At 34.4% G+C, this 18,862-nt stretch overlaps 1 protein-coding gene across 3 annotated transcripts in view; it reads left to right on the top strand.

The window, feature by feature from the left end:
• Positions 1 to 18,862, top strand: part of PLXNA2 (plexin A2) — a 443,424-nt gene that overhangs the window by 184,221 nt on the left and 240,341 nt on the right. Inside the window, exon 5 of one of the 3 annotated variants that reach the window (XM_032217581.1) lies at positions 3,430 to 3,774. The exons of the other annotated variants lie outside the window; for them this stretch is intronic. Coding sequence (XP_032073472.1) covers positions 3,430 to 3,456 — 27 coding nt within the window. The 3' untranslated portion in view covers positions 3,457 to 3,774. Of the gene's footprint in view, positions 1 to 3,429; positions 3,775 to 18,862 lie in introns of those variants that run through there. 3 annotated transcript variants of the gene reach the window in all.

Raw genomic sequence — 18,862 nt, 5'->3', positions numbered from 1 at the left:
GGTGAGGGTGGGTGGCCCTCAACACTCCCTTCCTTTTAGTAATGCTTAAAAGCCTAGCTCTGCCAACTCACATGGGGTTCACAGAGGAGCATATGCCCATGGGGCTGGTTAGCACCCTGAAGCCTTACTCCTGCCATTTTTAATTCTGTTTTTCAATGTTTTTATCATTATATTCATGTAGAATTGTTATATTTTATGTCTATTTATACAGAGTTGCTCTATGGGAGTTATGGATTGTCTCTAAATATGATAAATTAAATTTTAATCATGGCACCTGATACAAGTCATAATGTCATTGCATCATGGTGCAAATAGTATACAATATGTGATTTGAAATACTTGTGAGAGGGCTGCATGGCAGGTGTAATGAGGCTAGCTCCTCCCGTGGATGCCTGTGACTTAACTGATTGTTTGTCTTTTTCCTCTGTCAATAGCACTAAAAGGAAACTCAATTTTCTTTGCTCTACAGGCAGGCCTACTAGACAATTGGATTAAGGAAGTAGACAATGATTGTTATTTAACTACAGCTTATTTCGATACTATAAGATTTGTGGTGTCTCCTTTGAGTTGTAACTGGATTCAGTTGAGGTTTATTTCCAAAGTTTATCATAGTTGTAGAGACCACCTTTCACTTCTTTGTTCTCTGAATTATTTATTTATTGACTGAAATGAAAGACCAGCCAAAATGATAATTAAAAAAAAATAAGTTCAAAAGAGTGATTATTCATTTTGATTGTCAAAACCACAGTTCCAAAGCTTGTCTATATTTTACCTTTGTTAAACCAGCACATATTCTGTTCACTTAATGTAGCTGTGTTTAATTGCAAATCAGTTGGGGAACAAAATTCAACCACTGCAATGTCCATCTTTTTCTCTCTTTTTATGCTCCCTTTCTTCAATTTCCTTTGCTGGCCATGAAGCAATTGCCCATTAAATGATTCTGGATCAGAGTAGCAGAGGCGTAAAACTCTTTAGAAATGCCTTAAGATATGTAAATTCCATGAGAATAATCTGATTTTCTGGCTGTTGAATCTGGATGGGGTCAGAGTTTTAGGGGGGAGGAAGGAATACATGTTAGATGCCCAGATGATTTACAAGGAATTAGAGCTGGATTAAGAGTTAAGAAAAGTAAAGAAGTGAAATTAATCTTGGAGCAGAAGAATCATAAATGTTTCTTGTGTCTTGAAAAGAACTGAAAGAAATAACCACCCAGAAATACAGACAGCTGGAAGATTGAGGGATTAGAATGAAAGAAGTGAAAAGGACAGAATCCAAGTCCTTCAAAGTTTGAACTTCATCTGTTTTTCTGTATGACTTTTAGACATGATCTTGAATAAATTTGTCACACTGACACTGTAATACTTGTTTTTGTTAGTTTAAGCATATATTTTATACCCACTATTTATTATGGCTGTATATATCATTTGAAAGAGGTTTCTTGAAGCAAACATGAAAATGTGCAAAGTACATCATTTGAAGAATTGCAACAATGTTTGCTTTAAAAAAATAAATTGGACCTTGCACAACAGGCAGCAAAGCACCACTTTGCTATTTTTTTAAAGCGGTCAATCAAGCCACAGAAACCTGAAAATTAGATGCTGCAGCTTTAACAGTTAACTTCTTGAAGAAATGGCATATTTTTTCAAACTTGAAAAGACAAAGAAAGACAGACTGCTTTAATAAACAGCACAAAAATGTGACTCTCACACTTCGGTGACATCCAAAGGACTTCTCCCAAATCACTTCCAAAATTCACATTCAAAATATTTATATTCTTTCCTTTGAGAGATTTCATCCACAAATATTTATGCTGAATGAGTAGGTAATACATAATTCTGGAAATAGATGGCATTTTGAAAAGGTTGCTTTAATTAGGCACTGGCTATGTATTTAATATGTCAAAATTAAATGTTTAATGGAGCTGTAAACTTACTTTTAAAACATTGAAATATGTTCCAGTTATGCCAAGTCATGATATTAAGCCACTTTTTGATCCCGTATAAAGATCTCAAATCTAATTAATGCACACATTGTATTTTATTATGTTCAGTTGTTAATTCATGTCTGACTCTGTGACCCCATGGAACACAGCATGTCAGGATCCCTTGTCCTCCACTGTCTCCTAGAGTTTGCCTGAATTCATCTTTATTGCATATGTTGGTGACATATCTAACCATATCATTCTCTGCCATCTCCTTCTTCTTTTGCCTTCAATCTTTTCCAACATCAGGGTATTTTCCACCAAGTCCTCTCTTTTCATTTGGTGGCCAGTATGTTTCAGCTTCAGTATCTGCCCTTCCAAAGAACAATTCGGGATTGTTTTCCTGTAGAAACATATTCTATAGATGTGCAAAAAAAAATCATTTAAAATTGGGTGAAAACTTGTCCAGATGTTTCATTGGAATAGCCAATGCTTTCACTGATTAAAATTAGGATTTTCAGATTTTAAGCATTTTTAGTTTGAGAAAAACCTGGAAAGCTTAAAATTAGTAGTGTGTTGTTAAAGTGAGTTAATGATTGTAAATCAACCCAGAGGAAAGAGATAAACTATAATATAAGAAGAAGCAACTAATGGTAACTCAATGGATTAAGGATTGCCAATAAGAAAAGCACTTTCTATCTTGGTAGTTGGAAAGTAGTAAAGGAATCTAACTCTTAATACATTACCACCTCCCAAAACTTTTTATGCCCCACTAGGCTTCTGTAAATAAGAAGAAAACTTCAAGAAAAATATGAGCAGTATGAATAAGGAGTTGTATATGAACTGAATTCAGGTATTGAAAACAAAAGTCAGAAAAAAAATTCCCAAGGATATCTTATTCATCAATCACATCTTCCTTCCTGAACCCCTATTGTATACTTGGCTTCATCAAGTGAGATCCCATCAAAACCAAAGGTGATCCTGGGAATCTAATTCACCTGCTCTAAAATAGGCCCTTAATCCAATGTAGTCGTGCAATAGAATTAGAAGAAGAATTAGAAGAAACTCAGAATGAGTCCCAAGAGAAGCTTATTTATGTACTATGAAGTGCTGGTTAATCTTTTAGATTGGGGAAATTCTGGTTCAAATACACCCTTAGCCATGACCATTCACTGGATAATTTTGGACCACTTTTTTTTTCTAAGCTCAGACTAATTAACAGGCTTGTTACTATACAGGAAAAAAAGAAGCAAAATTGCCATACAGGTCATCTTCATTTCTTGAGATATAAATCTATTTTTTTTAAAAAACAAAACAAAACAAATAAATAGTACTTGAGAGCAATAACCTGACTGCATTTGATTTTTTTCTTAGTTATGATAAATTGCTGTATGTAATAAGAAGAAAAGATTGCTATTTTATTTATTTTTATGATGCTTCCTAAATATATCATAGTGTTCTTTGTAAAAGATTTCTGTCTTTCTACAAACCATTTCCTTTGTTTCCAGTTTTATACTATAGTATCAAGACAATGAGAAACTGATGCCCGGTTAAGAAGTTCTACACTTTTCCAAGAAGTATCTCATTCCAAAATTTACAAAAAGGACCTTAATTTTGAAGAAGGGACAGTAGAAAACAGAGAAAGTGTTATTATCTCACATTCAAATTCTAGTACATTAAAGCCCATAAAAATAGTCTTAGAAACTCTGTTAGCTTAGTCATTTACAACATAATAATATACAGACTAAGTTTGCTTATCATTTGCTTTTACTACCCTCTCCCTTTTTTTTACTGTAATTCTTAACTATATATTATAGTTAATTTTCTTCTTCTTCTAGCCATTTACTAGAAGTAATAGAATAGTCTAAGTAAAATTAGTTTTGGCTCATATGAGTTAATTATCAAATAAGATAGTTTAATTACATTTGTTGGTTTGTTTATTAAAAGGCCAAGAAGGTGGCCTAACTGCTTCTTTTTCTCTTCAAATAATAGTGTGCCATGTCTGAAAGAGGGTGTATGGTGGGCTAAGGCGGTATATTGGGTTTGTATTGTAGGGGGCATTTTCTATAAAAGTGAGGGCTGTGTTTATTATTGAATGTTATATGCCTCGGTTATGCACAGTAAACATGTGATTGTATAGAATGAAATGGAAATAAAAAAGACTTGTGAAAAAAAAATAGTGTGCCATGTTTTGGAACAATAGCTATTAAAACACTTGTCTTAAGTCTGTTTTAGAGTATTTCTCAATTGTTCCATGGTTTGCAAAAACTTACCTACAGACATTGTTACCTATTCTAAGAAATAAATTTGTAATGTAAACTGAGTGTATACATCTTACATATGATAAACTTTTGTCTGATCATATGTATCTGGAAAAAAAAACATGATTTACAATCTGTTTTTGTATGGAAACTTGGAGCTGGACTTCTCTTTATAATGGAGAAAACCAAGCAACCCTTTCCTTCCAGAAGAAACAATTGTTAATGCCTTCACCTGAGCTGGCTTTCAAGATAAGCAATTTTAAACTAGAATGGTTGACTGTTGGTCTTTTTTCTATGCTGGTCTGTAATTTAATTTCTCCCTGTAATCTTTTCCTTCATGTCTGTCTCGGCTGCAGTTTCCAGCAAGAATTACCTTGATGTTCATTTCCTTTGTCATTTTTATGATATCCCTGTTGTTTTATTTTTGGATCAATGGTCACTGCTCTCAGAGATTTCCACCCTTTTCAAAAAGAAAAACACAACTCCTATGAAATGTCAATGCAAAAAGAAAAAAAATGGTAATCGCTTTTAGTTACATACAAGATTTAAAATTCACAACTAGCTACTGTCACCTAGATAAGACTTGGAGTTGACTTGCTTATTGACATTTCTTCTAACAAATGAAAATGTGTAATTTTGCCCCATTATCTTATATTCAAGTGAGGTCTGCTACTGCTCTTTTTTAAAATGCCAAGCTGGATAAATATAACAGCTCCAATATCATGTGTTAAATTTCAAAAGAATCATGGTCACATGGAGACTACAAGGGAAATGGGGAGAAGAATTTTGAAAAATAAAAGTGGTGGATGAAGAATACTTTCCCTCTTTTGTGGTTATGGCATTGTTTCTCTCTGGATAGATTATCTATTAAATAGAAACAGCAATTCATATCAATCCTGGCTTGAAAAACCAGTGTTAAGAACATGAGAAATAAAGTTATGGGTAAGTTCTATATTATAAGTCTGTTACACACCTTCTAGATTTAAATTATGATCGTTTATATTATGAACTTTTTTATTTATATAGAACGACTGGTGTTTAAACCCAGTGTCTGTATGCCCTAGGACCTTAATTTTAGTATGAACAGAAAGTCCCATTATTTCAAATTCATAAATCACACAATCTGCATCATTTCCATGTGTGCATTTATTATCCTTTTTTCTACTCTGATAAGTACTCAAGGCACTACTACACATATTTTAACAATCAAAAGTCTGGAAAAATAAATTCATTTTTACATGTTTTTTAAATAAGAGAGTAGGAAACGCAGCTCCTGAAAAAGTATGTACATTCCTGAGCTAAATGTACAAAACTTATTTTTCCTCACATGTCAGAAAGACAGTGGTCTTGACAGTGGCAGTAACATTTCAAAGGGTCTATCCTCCAGATATTAACTAATGGACAGGTCATATGGAGGAGATAGTCCATTAATTATTCAGGCTGTGAGTATTTAGGGACTAAGAATATTTATGTAAAGATTTCTTCACAATGGCTTTTACCTATGATTCTATGTTTGTTAGGGATAACAGAGCAGCCTTAGAATGTGAGTCTAGCTTTTCAGAAGTGCAATCACATTGGAATTAGGACCCCAATGCTAGTCTGATTATTATATAAGAGCTGTGATTGTACAGTGGTTGGAATGCAGACTACTTCTGCTGACTGCCAGCTGCCTGCAGTTCAGCTGTTTGATTCTCACCAGCTCAAGACTGACTCAGCCTTCCATCTTTCCAAAATCATATTGGAGACAATATGCTGAATCAGTAAACTATTTAGAGAGGGGCTATAAAGCTATATAAGTCTAAGTGCTATTGCTATTGCTATTTCCTAACTCTGAAATTTGGGATGGTTTCAATGTTAATTGGGATCAGACAGAAGGAGGCTGGAATTCTGGTCAATAGCCAAATGTCAGACAATAGTTCCTTACCGTGTTTGCCCCAAAATAAGACAAGGTCTGATTTTCATTTGAACCCCGAAATAAGCACTTGGCCTTATTTTTGGGGAAGTCTTATTATTTTGGAGGTGCTGGAGGTGGCGAGCATGTCACCTTATGGCTGCTGCTGTGTTGTAATATTTTCAGGAGGCTTATTTTCAGGGGAGGGCTTATTTTAGCACATGCGCTCAAAAGTCTGATTGGGCTTATTATCCGTGGAAGTCTTATTTTTGAGGAAACAGGGTAGTACTTACCTTCTGAACATGACTCAAAAGATGATTGGAATTATTGTAAAGCAATGATTCTCAAGTACCAATTCTCTTAGATAATACAGAAGAATGTTGTGATCAACTGTATTAAAATCTACTAAGAGGTCCAAAAGAAGCAGGATCACACACACACTAGTTTCACAATAGTTCATTCATCAATATGATCAAAGCAGTTTTAATCTCAGAGAAAAGTCTATTTGGAAAGAAATTAGTAAAATTTAATTCTGTCCAGGTTGAGCTTTCTATTTTTCTTTTTTCTTTCTTTTCTTTTCTTTTTTCTTTTCTTTTTTCTTTTCTTTTTTCTTTTCTTTCCTTTTTTTCTTTTTTCTTTTCTTTTTTTCTTTTGCAGAACTTAAATATTAGAAATTGACTCTCCAGAGTGAAGGGATTTTGTTCAGCAGAGATCTTTTTCTTGTGTCCTTTAGACAGTGAAACACTTTCCTTTTTCAAGAAAGCTTTGACCGACATCTTTGTTTCTAATGCCTTAGCAGAATTTAATGGGTCAGGAGGTCAAGTAACCTTCATGTCACCACACTTTCTGTCTACATCTTGAGTTCTACAAGCCCCAAAGAATCCAGGATAAGAAATCATATAATTGTCAACATTATATTTCCATAAGTGCCCCATACTGAAGTACAAATGAGATGAGTCCAACTGACTTTATCCACAAATGAACATTAAAATTGCTCACAATAAGTCATCAATTTTTCACCTCATTCTCTCCAGCATATCATAAAGCAAAGTAAAGCCATCACTATTATATATGGGAGGGGGGAATAAGCCCTGTTTCCTCCAAGAGTTCAAATTGAATTTTTGGTGGACCTCACTTTGTAATGATCCATATTGAGAATTCTACCATTTATGCTTCAGGCTTCAGCTGACATTCCATATGCTTTATCACACACAGCTCTCAACTAATTTGGCTCTGTAATAAGAAAGAGACTTCTTGGGAACAATAATAGGGGCTTTCTATGATGTCTTTGCAGTCCATGGATGGATCAGGCTATCAGCAGTACTTCTGACAGACAATGTGGGAAATTCTCCCAAGACTTTTAAGAAATCCTCTAAATCAGGGCTGTCAAACTCCTGGCCAATGGGCCAAATAAATCACATGCTGGCCACACCCACACCCAGTTTAGCAAAGAGAGGGAAATTCTGAGACGTCATGTGACACCGCTGTGACAATGCGAGTTTTACATCCCTCTCTAAACCATCAGGCACATAGAAGAAACTATATTTAATTGGTTCTGCACCCACAGAGACATAATACTAGTTATCATTATTAACTTACCAGGGAATGATCCATGAAAAAGAAGTCAGACATAGTTCTTCCACCTACAAATTACCATTCCACCTGAACGGAATACCAATGTCAATGTGTGGTATTCTGCATGAAGGGGAATGGATACTGCAGTAATTTCAGAATTTGAGTTCATATTTATTACAAAAGACATGAGCCACTCCTGACTGGCAATCTCTTCAAGGATGTTGATGTTCTCCTGAAAAGGTACCCAGGATAATCCAATCTCATGCACAAGACCTCCACTGTTATTCAAGAGATGACTCTGTTAGGTTTGGGCATCTGCAGGATAAAGAAAGAAGATTAAATAATGACACATGCATGATGTTTTCATTATGCAAATACCATGATTGACATACTTCCTTTGAGTATCAGAATACAAGTACACAGTGTTATATTTTAGATAATAATGTTACCATGGATATTGTTATCATTTTGACACATTTTATTTACTTGGCCATCATTGTTTTTGGACAATGGAGTTGGTGGAATATTAATGTTGTCTTGGTCACCTAAACACTTCCAATTGGAGAACTACTATTTGAATAATTTGATCAGAAGATAGAATTTCTGTAGACCTATGCCTCATCCTTAGCTTCTAATCCTGGCAGGCTGTATGGCCAGGTAGTCCAGTAGGCAGAACAATGAGAACAATGAATTTTCCCCTCTTATAATTTTCCCCCTCTTTTTATCAATTGGTCTCCATATAACTTGCCACATTAGCATTCAGAGTGAAGTTTTACAACCAACTAGTCATTTTGATTTTTATGTATGAATGTAGTTCAACATATGCAAAAATAGGGAGTCAGTGGTATGGAAGAAATTAACCTTCATGGTCTATTATGTTTCTTATGTTCTCTGAGGAATTCACATAATGAAGTACTTTCCTCGTTCTATGTAAAGATTGCAAAATAATTATATGTGGGGGTTTCAGATGTCTATGCACTACTTTGTACATTCCCATTTTAAAAATCTAATAGGAACAGTTTCAGGCATCAGTGGCATGGTAATCTGAAAGCACTGATATCTTATTTATCCTCAGCCCGTTAAGAAGATCCTAACTGATTGCTATCTAAGGCTAAATGTAAGAATGCTCAAATTTCACATTGCATGACTTTGATCTTTCCTATGTATTTGTTTTAAATGCTTTTATGCTACAGATATTCCTAAAATGGCTTGCAGAATAAAATAGCACAACAATATGTGTCAAAGTTAATACCAATTTAAAGACTAAAACAAAACATTTCCTTCTAATTCAAGAAACAAAATCCTGGAATTATTACGGTCTCATAAAACATTACTTAGGAAATATCACAGGAAATAAATTAGTTTTCAGAGCTTTCCTTAATGCCTTACTGATGAAGTAGCTTCTTTTTGTGCCCACTAACTGTTCTCAACAATGGACAAGTCAATACTGTGCTTGTTGAAAGCAAACTTATATAAGTGAAGCTTTAAATTGGGCTCAGAAATGCACTGAAAACTATACTACTACTGGTGCCATATAAAAGCTCTATCAACTAACCAATTAACTCTGGGTAGTCCTTAGATGACTGCATTCGGCACCCATCATAATTTTCCCTGTGCCAATTAGCAGAGGTGTCAGAGAAACAAGCAAGTGAGAAAAGGAGACACAGCTTCATGATGCAGACTCTGCCAACTGTGAAGTTGTATGTGGTAGAAGGATAAAAAGTTAGACTGCAATGCAATATCATAGCAGTATTATTCAGATAGGAACAGTTTGCTATGTTAATCAGTTATACTTGTATATATGCATTGCTAATATGGTTGTGAGTTGTTGGACTCACAGGTTGCCTGCGGCACTGGATCAGGGATACATTGACATGAAATGTTATTTCAAAAAGGCCTCTTTGAATTTCATATTTGTCTTCTAATCACATTTGTCCATGATTGGATTAAAATAAAGATAAATATATATTCAAACAAAGTTTGAGAGTAATGGAAATTTAGTGCCAAGGAGCCAGTCTGGGAAGTGATAAGAGGCCCAAATTGGATGAAACTCTTCAACCAGTTTCACAAGAATGTGAACAACAACATTGAAAAGTATATTGATATCATTAAATACAAAACTGAAATATCCCATTACATAAGTCAAAAAGTAGTCTAGGGTGAAATCTAAAAGCAAATATAATTATAACCCTCTGATCTTTTAGGATTTCCTTTTCCAGTCTGCTCCCTTTCAGTATTACTGTTGTTGCTAGACAGTTATCAGTAAATGAATTTGGAGTGTATTCAGCTGGTGAAGATAGGGAATTATTCACACTAGGCACTAACAGAAAAGAAACATAACTCACAATATGGAGAAGGGACCTTTGAAATTGTGCAAATTATTCTATTTTATATTTTAATTAGTTTGAATTAGCAGTGGGAATTGATGCACAAAATGATCCAGTGAAGGATGAAATGGGAAAAGGGATATGGTGCAGTGTATTATGAAGTTTGCAAGAAGTGAATATAGGCAATTCTAGCTGCTGAAATTTCAATCTTGCTCATTCATGAAGACAAATAAGGATGCATGAAAAAATATTCTATGGAGAATTGCAGACAGATTCATGAACCTATGATCACAACTAGGAATCATCTTTTTTTAAAAAAAAAACATGCCCATTAGTTCATGTCATCACTGGAAATTTCTTTACAAAGGCATTTTTTAAGTAATGGTTTCAGAGGTTTCACAGATGTGAGAACATTAGCTTTCAGCTGAGAATTAGTGAGAAGGAAATTGATAAATGTTCAAGCAAGGCACTCCCTTGGAGCTGCTTTGTAAAAAAAATGTAACCACTTCGCAGCTAAGGGTAAAATGAAGAAACCATTTTGCTTTGCTTTGCAAAGCTCTTAGTGGAAGCTGCAAAAGATAAGGTGCTCATCTCCTCTGGATTGCTCTGAAAACTTTTACAGATAGAACTGGAAGAGACGGAAGAAAGTGAACAGTGAGTACTTGTCAAAAGAGGAGGCAAAATGGAAGCTCATCATTCAGCAGGCGACACTAAAGAAAATGTGCCATTCATCTGTTCCAGTAAGATTCATCTCAAAGTTTGATGAGCTGTATGGGAGAACATACTGTAATTGTCTGCTTTTTTAATTATGTTCTTCTCCAAACCAAAGATGCATCCTGGCCAGTTTGTAGCTTTGTGGCAACTTTCTCTAGTGTTGATAAATGACAGGAGGGAACAAGAAGTTTTGAAGCAGTATAAAGTACTGTATCAAAACAAGTTGTGTTTCTTCTTTGCTTCAACAAAAAGAATCATGTTGCTTCTCTGATGCATTTTTTTCTTCACAAAACAAATGTAAGTTGTCCTAACAGTAAGCTTCCTAAATATGGAAGCTGCTATTTGAAAACATTCTTCAATCTATCAAAAATTTCTGAAATACTTGCAAATTCAGTAATAAGCTGGAATGCTATAGTGATTAAAATGTTATATTTGAACAAGGGAACTCTTCAGTTCACACCCTCAGTAGATTGTGAAGCTTACTAGAAGAAATTTGGCGTAAATAACTGCCAATAGACTTACTTCTTGAGATTGTTGGTGCAAGAATAAAATGAGGGAAGATCCCCTCTTATAGCCTATTAACTACCCACACACAGAGAGAGGGGGGAGGGAGGGAGGAAGAAAGGAAATGACAGAGGTTAATCATGACATTTTATATGCGATATTTCCATATTTCTCATCAAAATAGTGTTTGTTATACATTTATTACTATATTTAAAATATAATGTAGCTTTAATATCTACTCCAGCCATGTTTGAGTTTATGGTGTAAAGAATTATATCTCCCATATATCTTATATTTTTTATGTCCTTTACAAAAAGCTAAATCTTCTGAATCAAGCTACATGCTGCAACTGAATCAAGCTACATGTGGCAACAAAACCATGGTTGGCAGGCCTATTGTACATTCCATCCAAAAGAAGGAGAGGAAAAAATGTTTGCTTATGAAAAAGAGTCACTCTAGTCCATTTCCCACAAAGCCTTCAACATTTTTCAGAATTGCTTGATAACTTTGGCATCTCTTGGTGATACAACTGAGGAAAAACAGCTCTACTTATGATCTTCTATTTATCATAGGAATCCAGGAATGTGCCAGGCAGACTAAACATTCTGGCTTCCCCTCTCTACCCAAAACTCATAGGAGTAAGGAACAGAGCAGGGCAGGATGCCAGTATCAACAATGCCCATTGCTAAGCCTGCAACGTTAATTCTGCCAAGTTGCCCGTTGCCTTGCTGAGTGTGAATGCTCACTACCCCTTATATAGTGGATGTCTGGTAGGTCTTGAATAGTAGTAGCGTGAGAATCTTTCAGGGTCTTAGGCACATAGCTTTAGGACTGAGATTTGGTTTGGAGGGACAATGAAGTATAGAGCTTGTCCTCATTTGCCTATGCTTTGAATTTCATTTATCTTCTCTTTGAAAAAATGGTAGTAGTTGGCTAGACAGAAAGTTGTTTCAGAATTCGTGAAGGCAATCCCATTCATAGGGGTTTGTGGAATAATTTGGGATTTGGATCCGTAAAACTATTTTAGAAGATCTGGGTGTTTCCAGATGTAAATGCCTGTTACAAATATCGCTTTATGTCATGGCATGTGTGCTGAAAACATCTAGCTGAATTTCTTTCTCTCCTCCCCCACCGGAATTTCATGTCATAAAGAATATAGCATTTTTTCCAGGTGGTCAATAGCAGATTGAGTCAAATTCCTAGTTTATATGATAAAGCAGTAATTTAAATGCATTATTTAAATGCATCTTGCTTGCATTTGAGCATCTTTGGGAAAATCAAGGCTAAGGCAGAAATATTTCAAGGGCAGTTGAAACTATATGGTTTGAATCTAGACTAACCATTTGTCAGATCCATAGTGCTGCTTATCTGAAATTCTGTATTCACCTACTTGGGAGTGAATCACACTAAGCTCAGTGGGATTTCTGAGTCAATATTAATAGGGACCCTCTGAAAGTAAAGTACAAACCTGTGTATGCTTACCTCAAATAAATCCCACTGAGTTTAATAAGACCATCTGTCCTGTAAAATATTATATCCCTATTGCTACAGCATTCTTACTACAATAACTAGAAGCTAAATATAATCATTTCAATATGGATAAAGAATTAAACTCACTGCTGGAATCCATTGAAGTAAAACTTTGTGTCTGAAGATGATTTTCTGTAATGTACAACTCATACATTACATATATTAAGATAATACATTTTCAAAATACAATGTATTCCATATTCAATGTTATCTATACTCTTATCTATTTATACTGTATTGAGTGTAGATACCAAATCAAGGGTTCAAGGCCTGGAGATACATCTGAAGGGTCCTAGGCAAGGACTCTTTAAGTTAGGGTTTAAAGTATCTTTAAAAAAAGAATCAGCAATTTTGGCCGTGACATGTTACAAAAATAATTCATTTTTATTATGAAGTTTTCTGGTTCTTAATATAATTATTATAAGGAGAAATAATGGAATGGAATGAAATGGAGTGGAATAGAATAGAATAGAATAGAATAGAATAGAATAGAATAGAATAGAATGGAATTCTTTATTGGCCAAGTATTATTGGACACACAAGGAATTTGTCTTTGGTGCATATGCTCTCAGGGTACATAAAAGTACAAGATACATTCATCAAGAATCATAAGGTACAATACTTAATGATAGTCAGAGGGTACAAATAAGTAATCAGTAAACAATCAATGTCAATATAAATCATAAAATTACAGTTCTGCAGTCATAAGTGAGAGGAGATGGGTGATAGGAACGATGAGAAGACTAAGAGTAAGACTAAGTAGATAGGAAGTTCATCTACATAGCTCACATTTTTCCCTTTCTATTTATAGCCCTACATTCTTAAAGTTTAATGATTAAAACATGGAAAAATAATGTTGGTCTCTGGCTTGGTGAACCTGAAATTTTCCTTGCTGTTTTGAGTATAGATGCTAGTTCAAATGCTTCATTGAGATCATACCGATAAAACATGGTGCAACTCATAAAAAAGACTGCATCCTATTCTTATAGCTTAGCATATTTCATTAATTCTTTTAAAAGATTTATTTCAGTTCTTGGAACTATCAAGTGACTTTCAAAAATATATTCTTGTTGTTCTTGTTGTAGCATAAACAATTTAATAAAAAAATTAAAAGAAGGGAAGCTATTAAAAACAACCACAAGGAAACCTGTGAAATATAATAGACTGTGAAAAAAATAAAAGGACATAATAAGATCTAAGGGTGTACATAATAAGGCTATATGGTGTTCATAATAAGGGTACATCTAAGAGATTCATAGCGTGTCATCATGGAAAAGGTCTTGGCAGAAGCATTAAATTCAAGATCACCACCTTAGGAGACGTAAAAATATTCATTGACTGCCAGATATTTAAAGATGACAGTTATTTAAATTCTGCAAGCCAAATTATTTAATATGTTAAAGATAAAATTCTAACACCTTGTGGAAAATTTAAAGAAACAACAAAAATTCTTCAAGCATTTGAGAAATGTGTTCTCAGTCAATGGAATTTCAATACAACAGTTTTATAGTTGTGTACTGTGCCAATGTCTGCTGCTTTTAGTTTTCAGAAGCAATGCATTGGTAATGCATAGCAACATCTAACTTGACATTATCAAAGGATAACGGAGACAAGGTTAAGCTGTAATGTTTCTTCTCTAATTATGTATGGAAGAAATATTCAATAGGAAAGGTTAGAAAGGGGCGTGAATGTCCTGTTCAATAATCTAACTACATTTATTTGACCCTGACTGATTTAAGCAATCAGTTAGAGATATATTTTTTTGCAGAAGCCTTTTCCATTTACAGTGCTTTTGTGCCCAAATTGAAAAACGAAAAAAAACTAGTTTGATGTCACTTAGTGCCAGATAAAAATTATTTGAAGTGGGAAGTATACTTGACTCAGTCTAGCACAATATGACTTGCTTACATTTTTTTTCTCTTCTATTCCATTTAGCTGCCATTTATAATCCCAAATGGAACTGGGAGGGTACAATGCTTAATGTTGAACTAAGCTAAAATAACAAGACTAGGAAGGAAGTTCACAGGGTAAAAGTCTGGCAAATCAAATTCCCTCTGCCTAATCTGATTTTTAGATGGAGATGGAGAATTAGGCATATTGCCCTTTTCTTAAAACAGGAAGAAAAAAGAGTGAAATGGATGGCTGAACATATGCATACGCAAGTAAATTGTAGTACAAACTGCCAACAATGGTTGGTAGCATACATAATGTTAAAGCATGATTTGTTAATGACTTATACTGAATGGGATTACACAATGCAGAAAACACTAAACAAACATGCCATTATATAATGCATAGATATGTTATGTGACTCCAGCCATTGCCTAAAACTGTGCCGATCACTCATTTACAGCCAGGAGTTGAGGTGGGGTGGAGTTGTGGTATCCTGATAGAACAGAAATCTTACTAAAAACAAAATGGAAGAAAATAGTTTGGTTTATATATCACCCAAAGTCATAATGTGGTTTGTGTAGTGTTGCCTTGACATGTTATGTGAACCCAGTCTTTGTGTGGGTTTATGGTTTAACCCAAAATGCAAATTCAGCCAAACATGGTTTAGTCAACAAATCATGATTTAAAAGGACATAAATAGCAGGCTTTGTGTACCACATAATTGAAATAAATCTCTTAAAGTGAGCTGTCAGTTGTGAAAAACCTTCTGTTCTTTTCTCTCACTTATTCCTTTTTCCACCTTATTCTTTACTGTCTGAAATGTGTGAAAAATCCCATCTTTGAAGACAATCTTCCTCATGTAGAGATAGTCTTTAATACATTGTATTTTGGAAAACCAATTTATATTCTTGGCAACATATTCATCCTTAGGATAGATCTGACTAACCTTCTCACAATATGAAGCATTTTGCACTGGCAAATTTGATTGTGATATACTGATGAAAGGTTATTCAATTGGGCAAAGCCACCAACTAAAATTCAGTTCTCCCGCTGTGATTGCTCATCTCTGCTTGTTGGATGAAATTGGGCTATTTTAGTACATCCAGAAGACAGCAGGAAAGAGATTATGTATCACATTATGGTTATCTTCCAACTTTTAAGGATTGCCAGCCAAAAAAAAAAGAGTTTGTCAAAGCACTCAGTTGCAAGAAGTCACTACCAGCATTTCACAGTTAGTGCATAAATAGCTGCTTTACATGGTCTTTTTAGAAGGAAAATATTACAACATTTCCCCCCCCCCCCCATGAAATGTCACTGACATCAATGCAGTGGTGCTGTACATGTCACACAGATAAAAAGAAAGATTGGCAGGCATAAGAAGAAGTCAAAATGCATGATTTCATACAAAGTTGCAGATTTTGATACTGGGTTGGTCTATACATGCTCTATGTACATTATAGTAGGGATTATAAACATCTATTAATAACTGCCATCAAAATTGGGAATAAATATATCAGGGAACATGCTTGTCTGTGTGTGTGTGTGTGTGTGTGTGTGTGTGTGTGCATGCGTGCATGTCTGCTTTATAATCTAATTTTTCATTATAAATAATAACTAAACTGCAAATGTTTCCTTTTAATGAAAATCAAGCTAAAGTTAGATTATAAATGTCTCCAGTTTTTTAATATCAAGGCTCAGTATTAATGCATTTTACGGATAGTGAAATCATAGGATAGGGTGGTATGTATGTATGTATGTATGTATGGCATTTTGATACTATAAACTGCCAGGAGCTTTTGAAATGTAACAGTATACCAAAATCAATTAAATATTTAGTTGAACTGGTGTACTTCTAGAAACTCTCCTAACACCCTCTATTGAGAAGAATTAAAAGGATGAATAAATTAAAGAGTATGCTTACATTTAAATAAAGCACACTTGAAATTGGGATTGTTGAAATTGCCCAAATGCAAAATGATGAAAGAAATGCAATGATGATCACAGTGGTAACATTATTGCTACACTGCTAAGAATTCTATATACATCAAATTGTTGTAGAAGGCATTCTAAATGCCTTTTAAATGCCTGTTCAAAATGCAGTATTTATTAGAAACAATATTAGTAACTGGCATGTCTTTTTTTTTAAAAAAAGAACAAATACTTTCTTAAGTATTTTTCTCAAATACTTTCTTAAGTATTTTTCTCAAATACTTTCTTAAGTATTTTTCTCAAATACTTTCTTAAGTATTTTTCTCAAATACTTTCTTAAGTATTTTTCTCAAATACTTTCTTAAGTATTTTTCTCAAATACTTTCTTAAGTATTTTTCTCAAATACTTTCTTAAGTATTTTTCTCAAATACTTTCTTAAGTATGAACTTAGTAGTATAGGTTGTAGACTTATCTTTTCAAAGTTTTTACCAGTATATGAGAAACAAAAAAGAAAAGGCCAGCATGTAGCGAAGTTTAATGTGTGGCTAAGAAACAATGGGTGGAAACTAATCAAGGAGAGAATGCAAGTTGGTGTTTTATTATCTATCTTGTTTACTCACTGTTTGTCCTGTATTATTGCACCCCCTTCCCGTGATTGTAAGCCGCCCTGAGTCCCCTCAGGGAGAAGGGCAGCCTATAAATCGTAATAAATGTCTAAAATGTCTAAAATGAGAAGCAACTTAGAACTAAGGAGAAATTTTCTGACCTTAGAATAACATTACAGAATAGTGATGGTGAGCAGTTTAGGGAAGTATAACTCCTGAAATTTTTAAAAGATAGGAATAAGGAAACTATTTTCTGTAGTACTGAGTAATTGACAGACTCTTTGCTCTGACAGCTGAAAGAGGAGACTGCAAGACTTTCATTTTTTTCTTGTTTGTGGAAAATTAACATATAGTTAGAGAACATGGACAATATTCCTCCTGCCCACGACCAATTTAAATTGTGATATTTCAATTCAATGTTGCTTGCATTGCTAATTAAAAGTTAGAGGATGTATTTCTGCTGGTTGAATATTTTCAGTTAAAGGTCATTATTTTAAAAGTCAGAATGTGGTCTCAGAAGGAAAAGAATGGTGTATAACTTGTCGCAGATGAAAAGATTATAGCTATACTGGTCCCAGTAAATTGGATATTATATGTACTTTTACTGTTTGGATTGTGATGAAATATGAGAATGTATAGTATGTATGTATATACATCTCTCACTCATGAGCATAGACACATAACACACAAAATCCTTATTAACACATGGTGCTATATGCCTATACAAGAGTTCATACTAAGCTGAAATGTAGCGTTCTTGGCAGCTTAATCTTTCCCCAAAATTATAGCAGTGAGAAACAGAAAAGCAAGACTCATCATAATTACTCTAGAAGTTTAGTCTTTCAAGAGCTAGAAACCTGAAGCTTGGCATTACAACAAATCAGTCATCAATAGCCACCTACCCTACCTACCTACCCACTATTTAAAGGATATATTCTAAGAAGGAAGAAAACAACTAGAGCAATATTCCCAAATAGTTAGCATCCAGTTAAGTAGGAAATAGCAACTGTTAAATAATCAGGAGAGAAATACTATCCTAATCAAGGAAGAAACAAAACGGAACAAAAATGGGCAGGGCAAGCTACAATATGTTGTATAAACAACCAGCAAGTTCCACTCTCTGAACTGCTTATGACAACAAGTCTGGTAATGAAGAGCCTGCAAAAAAACAAACAAGTTCAGAGAACTCCAGGAACCCAGAAGTTTCAAGATTTCTAAATCACCACTAACCATCAAGACAGCATTCAAGTGTGTTGTTCCCATGTGTGTTACTTGGATATGGCCACCAAAAACATATTTTTCCACCTCTCTAGACCTTTGATCTTTTGAATATCTCTATTCAGCAGACTTCCATTTAATCCCAGTTTTTTCTGCAGTGCCTCTTGTTTCATAAGTAATGGCTGTCATATCCCAATTATAGCTTTGGGAAGTGCCACTATTTTTGATTGTATATATTGTCTTCAATTCACCAGTGCTAAAACAAAGATCTCAAAACAGATTGAAAAATAATAGAATGCTTGGGCTATATTATATTTCAGGTAGCACAAAAATTCTTGTCCAAGCACCAGTTTATATAATTCTTGGATTGTGTGTTAGAGAAGGACCTTACTGGAGGTGAGAGAGGCTCTGAGAGTATCATCAAGCATTCAGTGCATAACTTTCATTCATTGATAATGATTGATTGATGCTATGGGAAAAACACAAGGTCATA

This window comes from Thamnophis elegans, chromosome 5 (assembly GCF_009769535.1).
Source record: "Thamnophis elegans isolate rThaEle1 chromosome 5, rThaEle1.pri, whole genome shotgun sequence".
Lineage (NCBI taxonomy): Eukaryota > Metazoa > Chordata > Lepidosauria > Squamata > Colubridae > Thamnophis > Thamnophis elegans.
The sequence above is the reverse complement of the archived record's forward strand: the minus strand, read 5'-3'. Positions and strand labels throughout refer to the sequence as shown.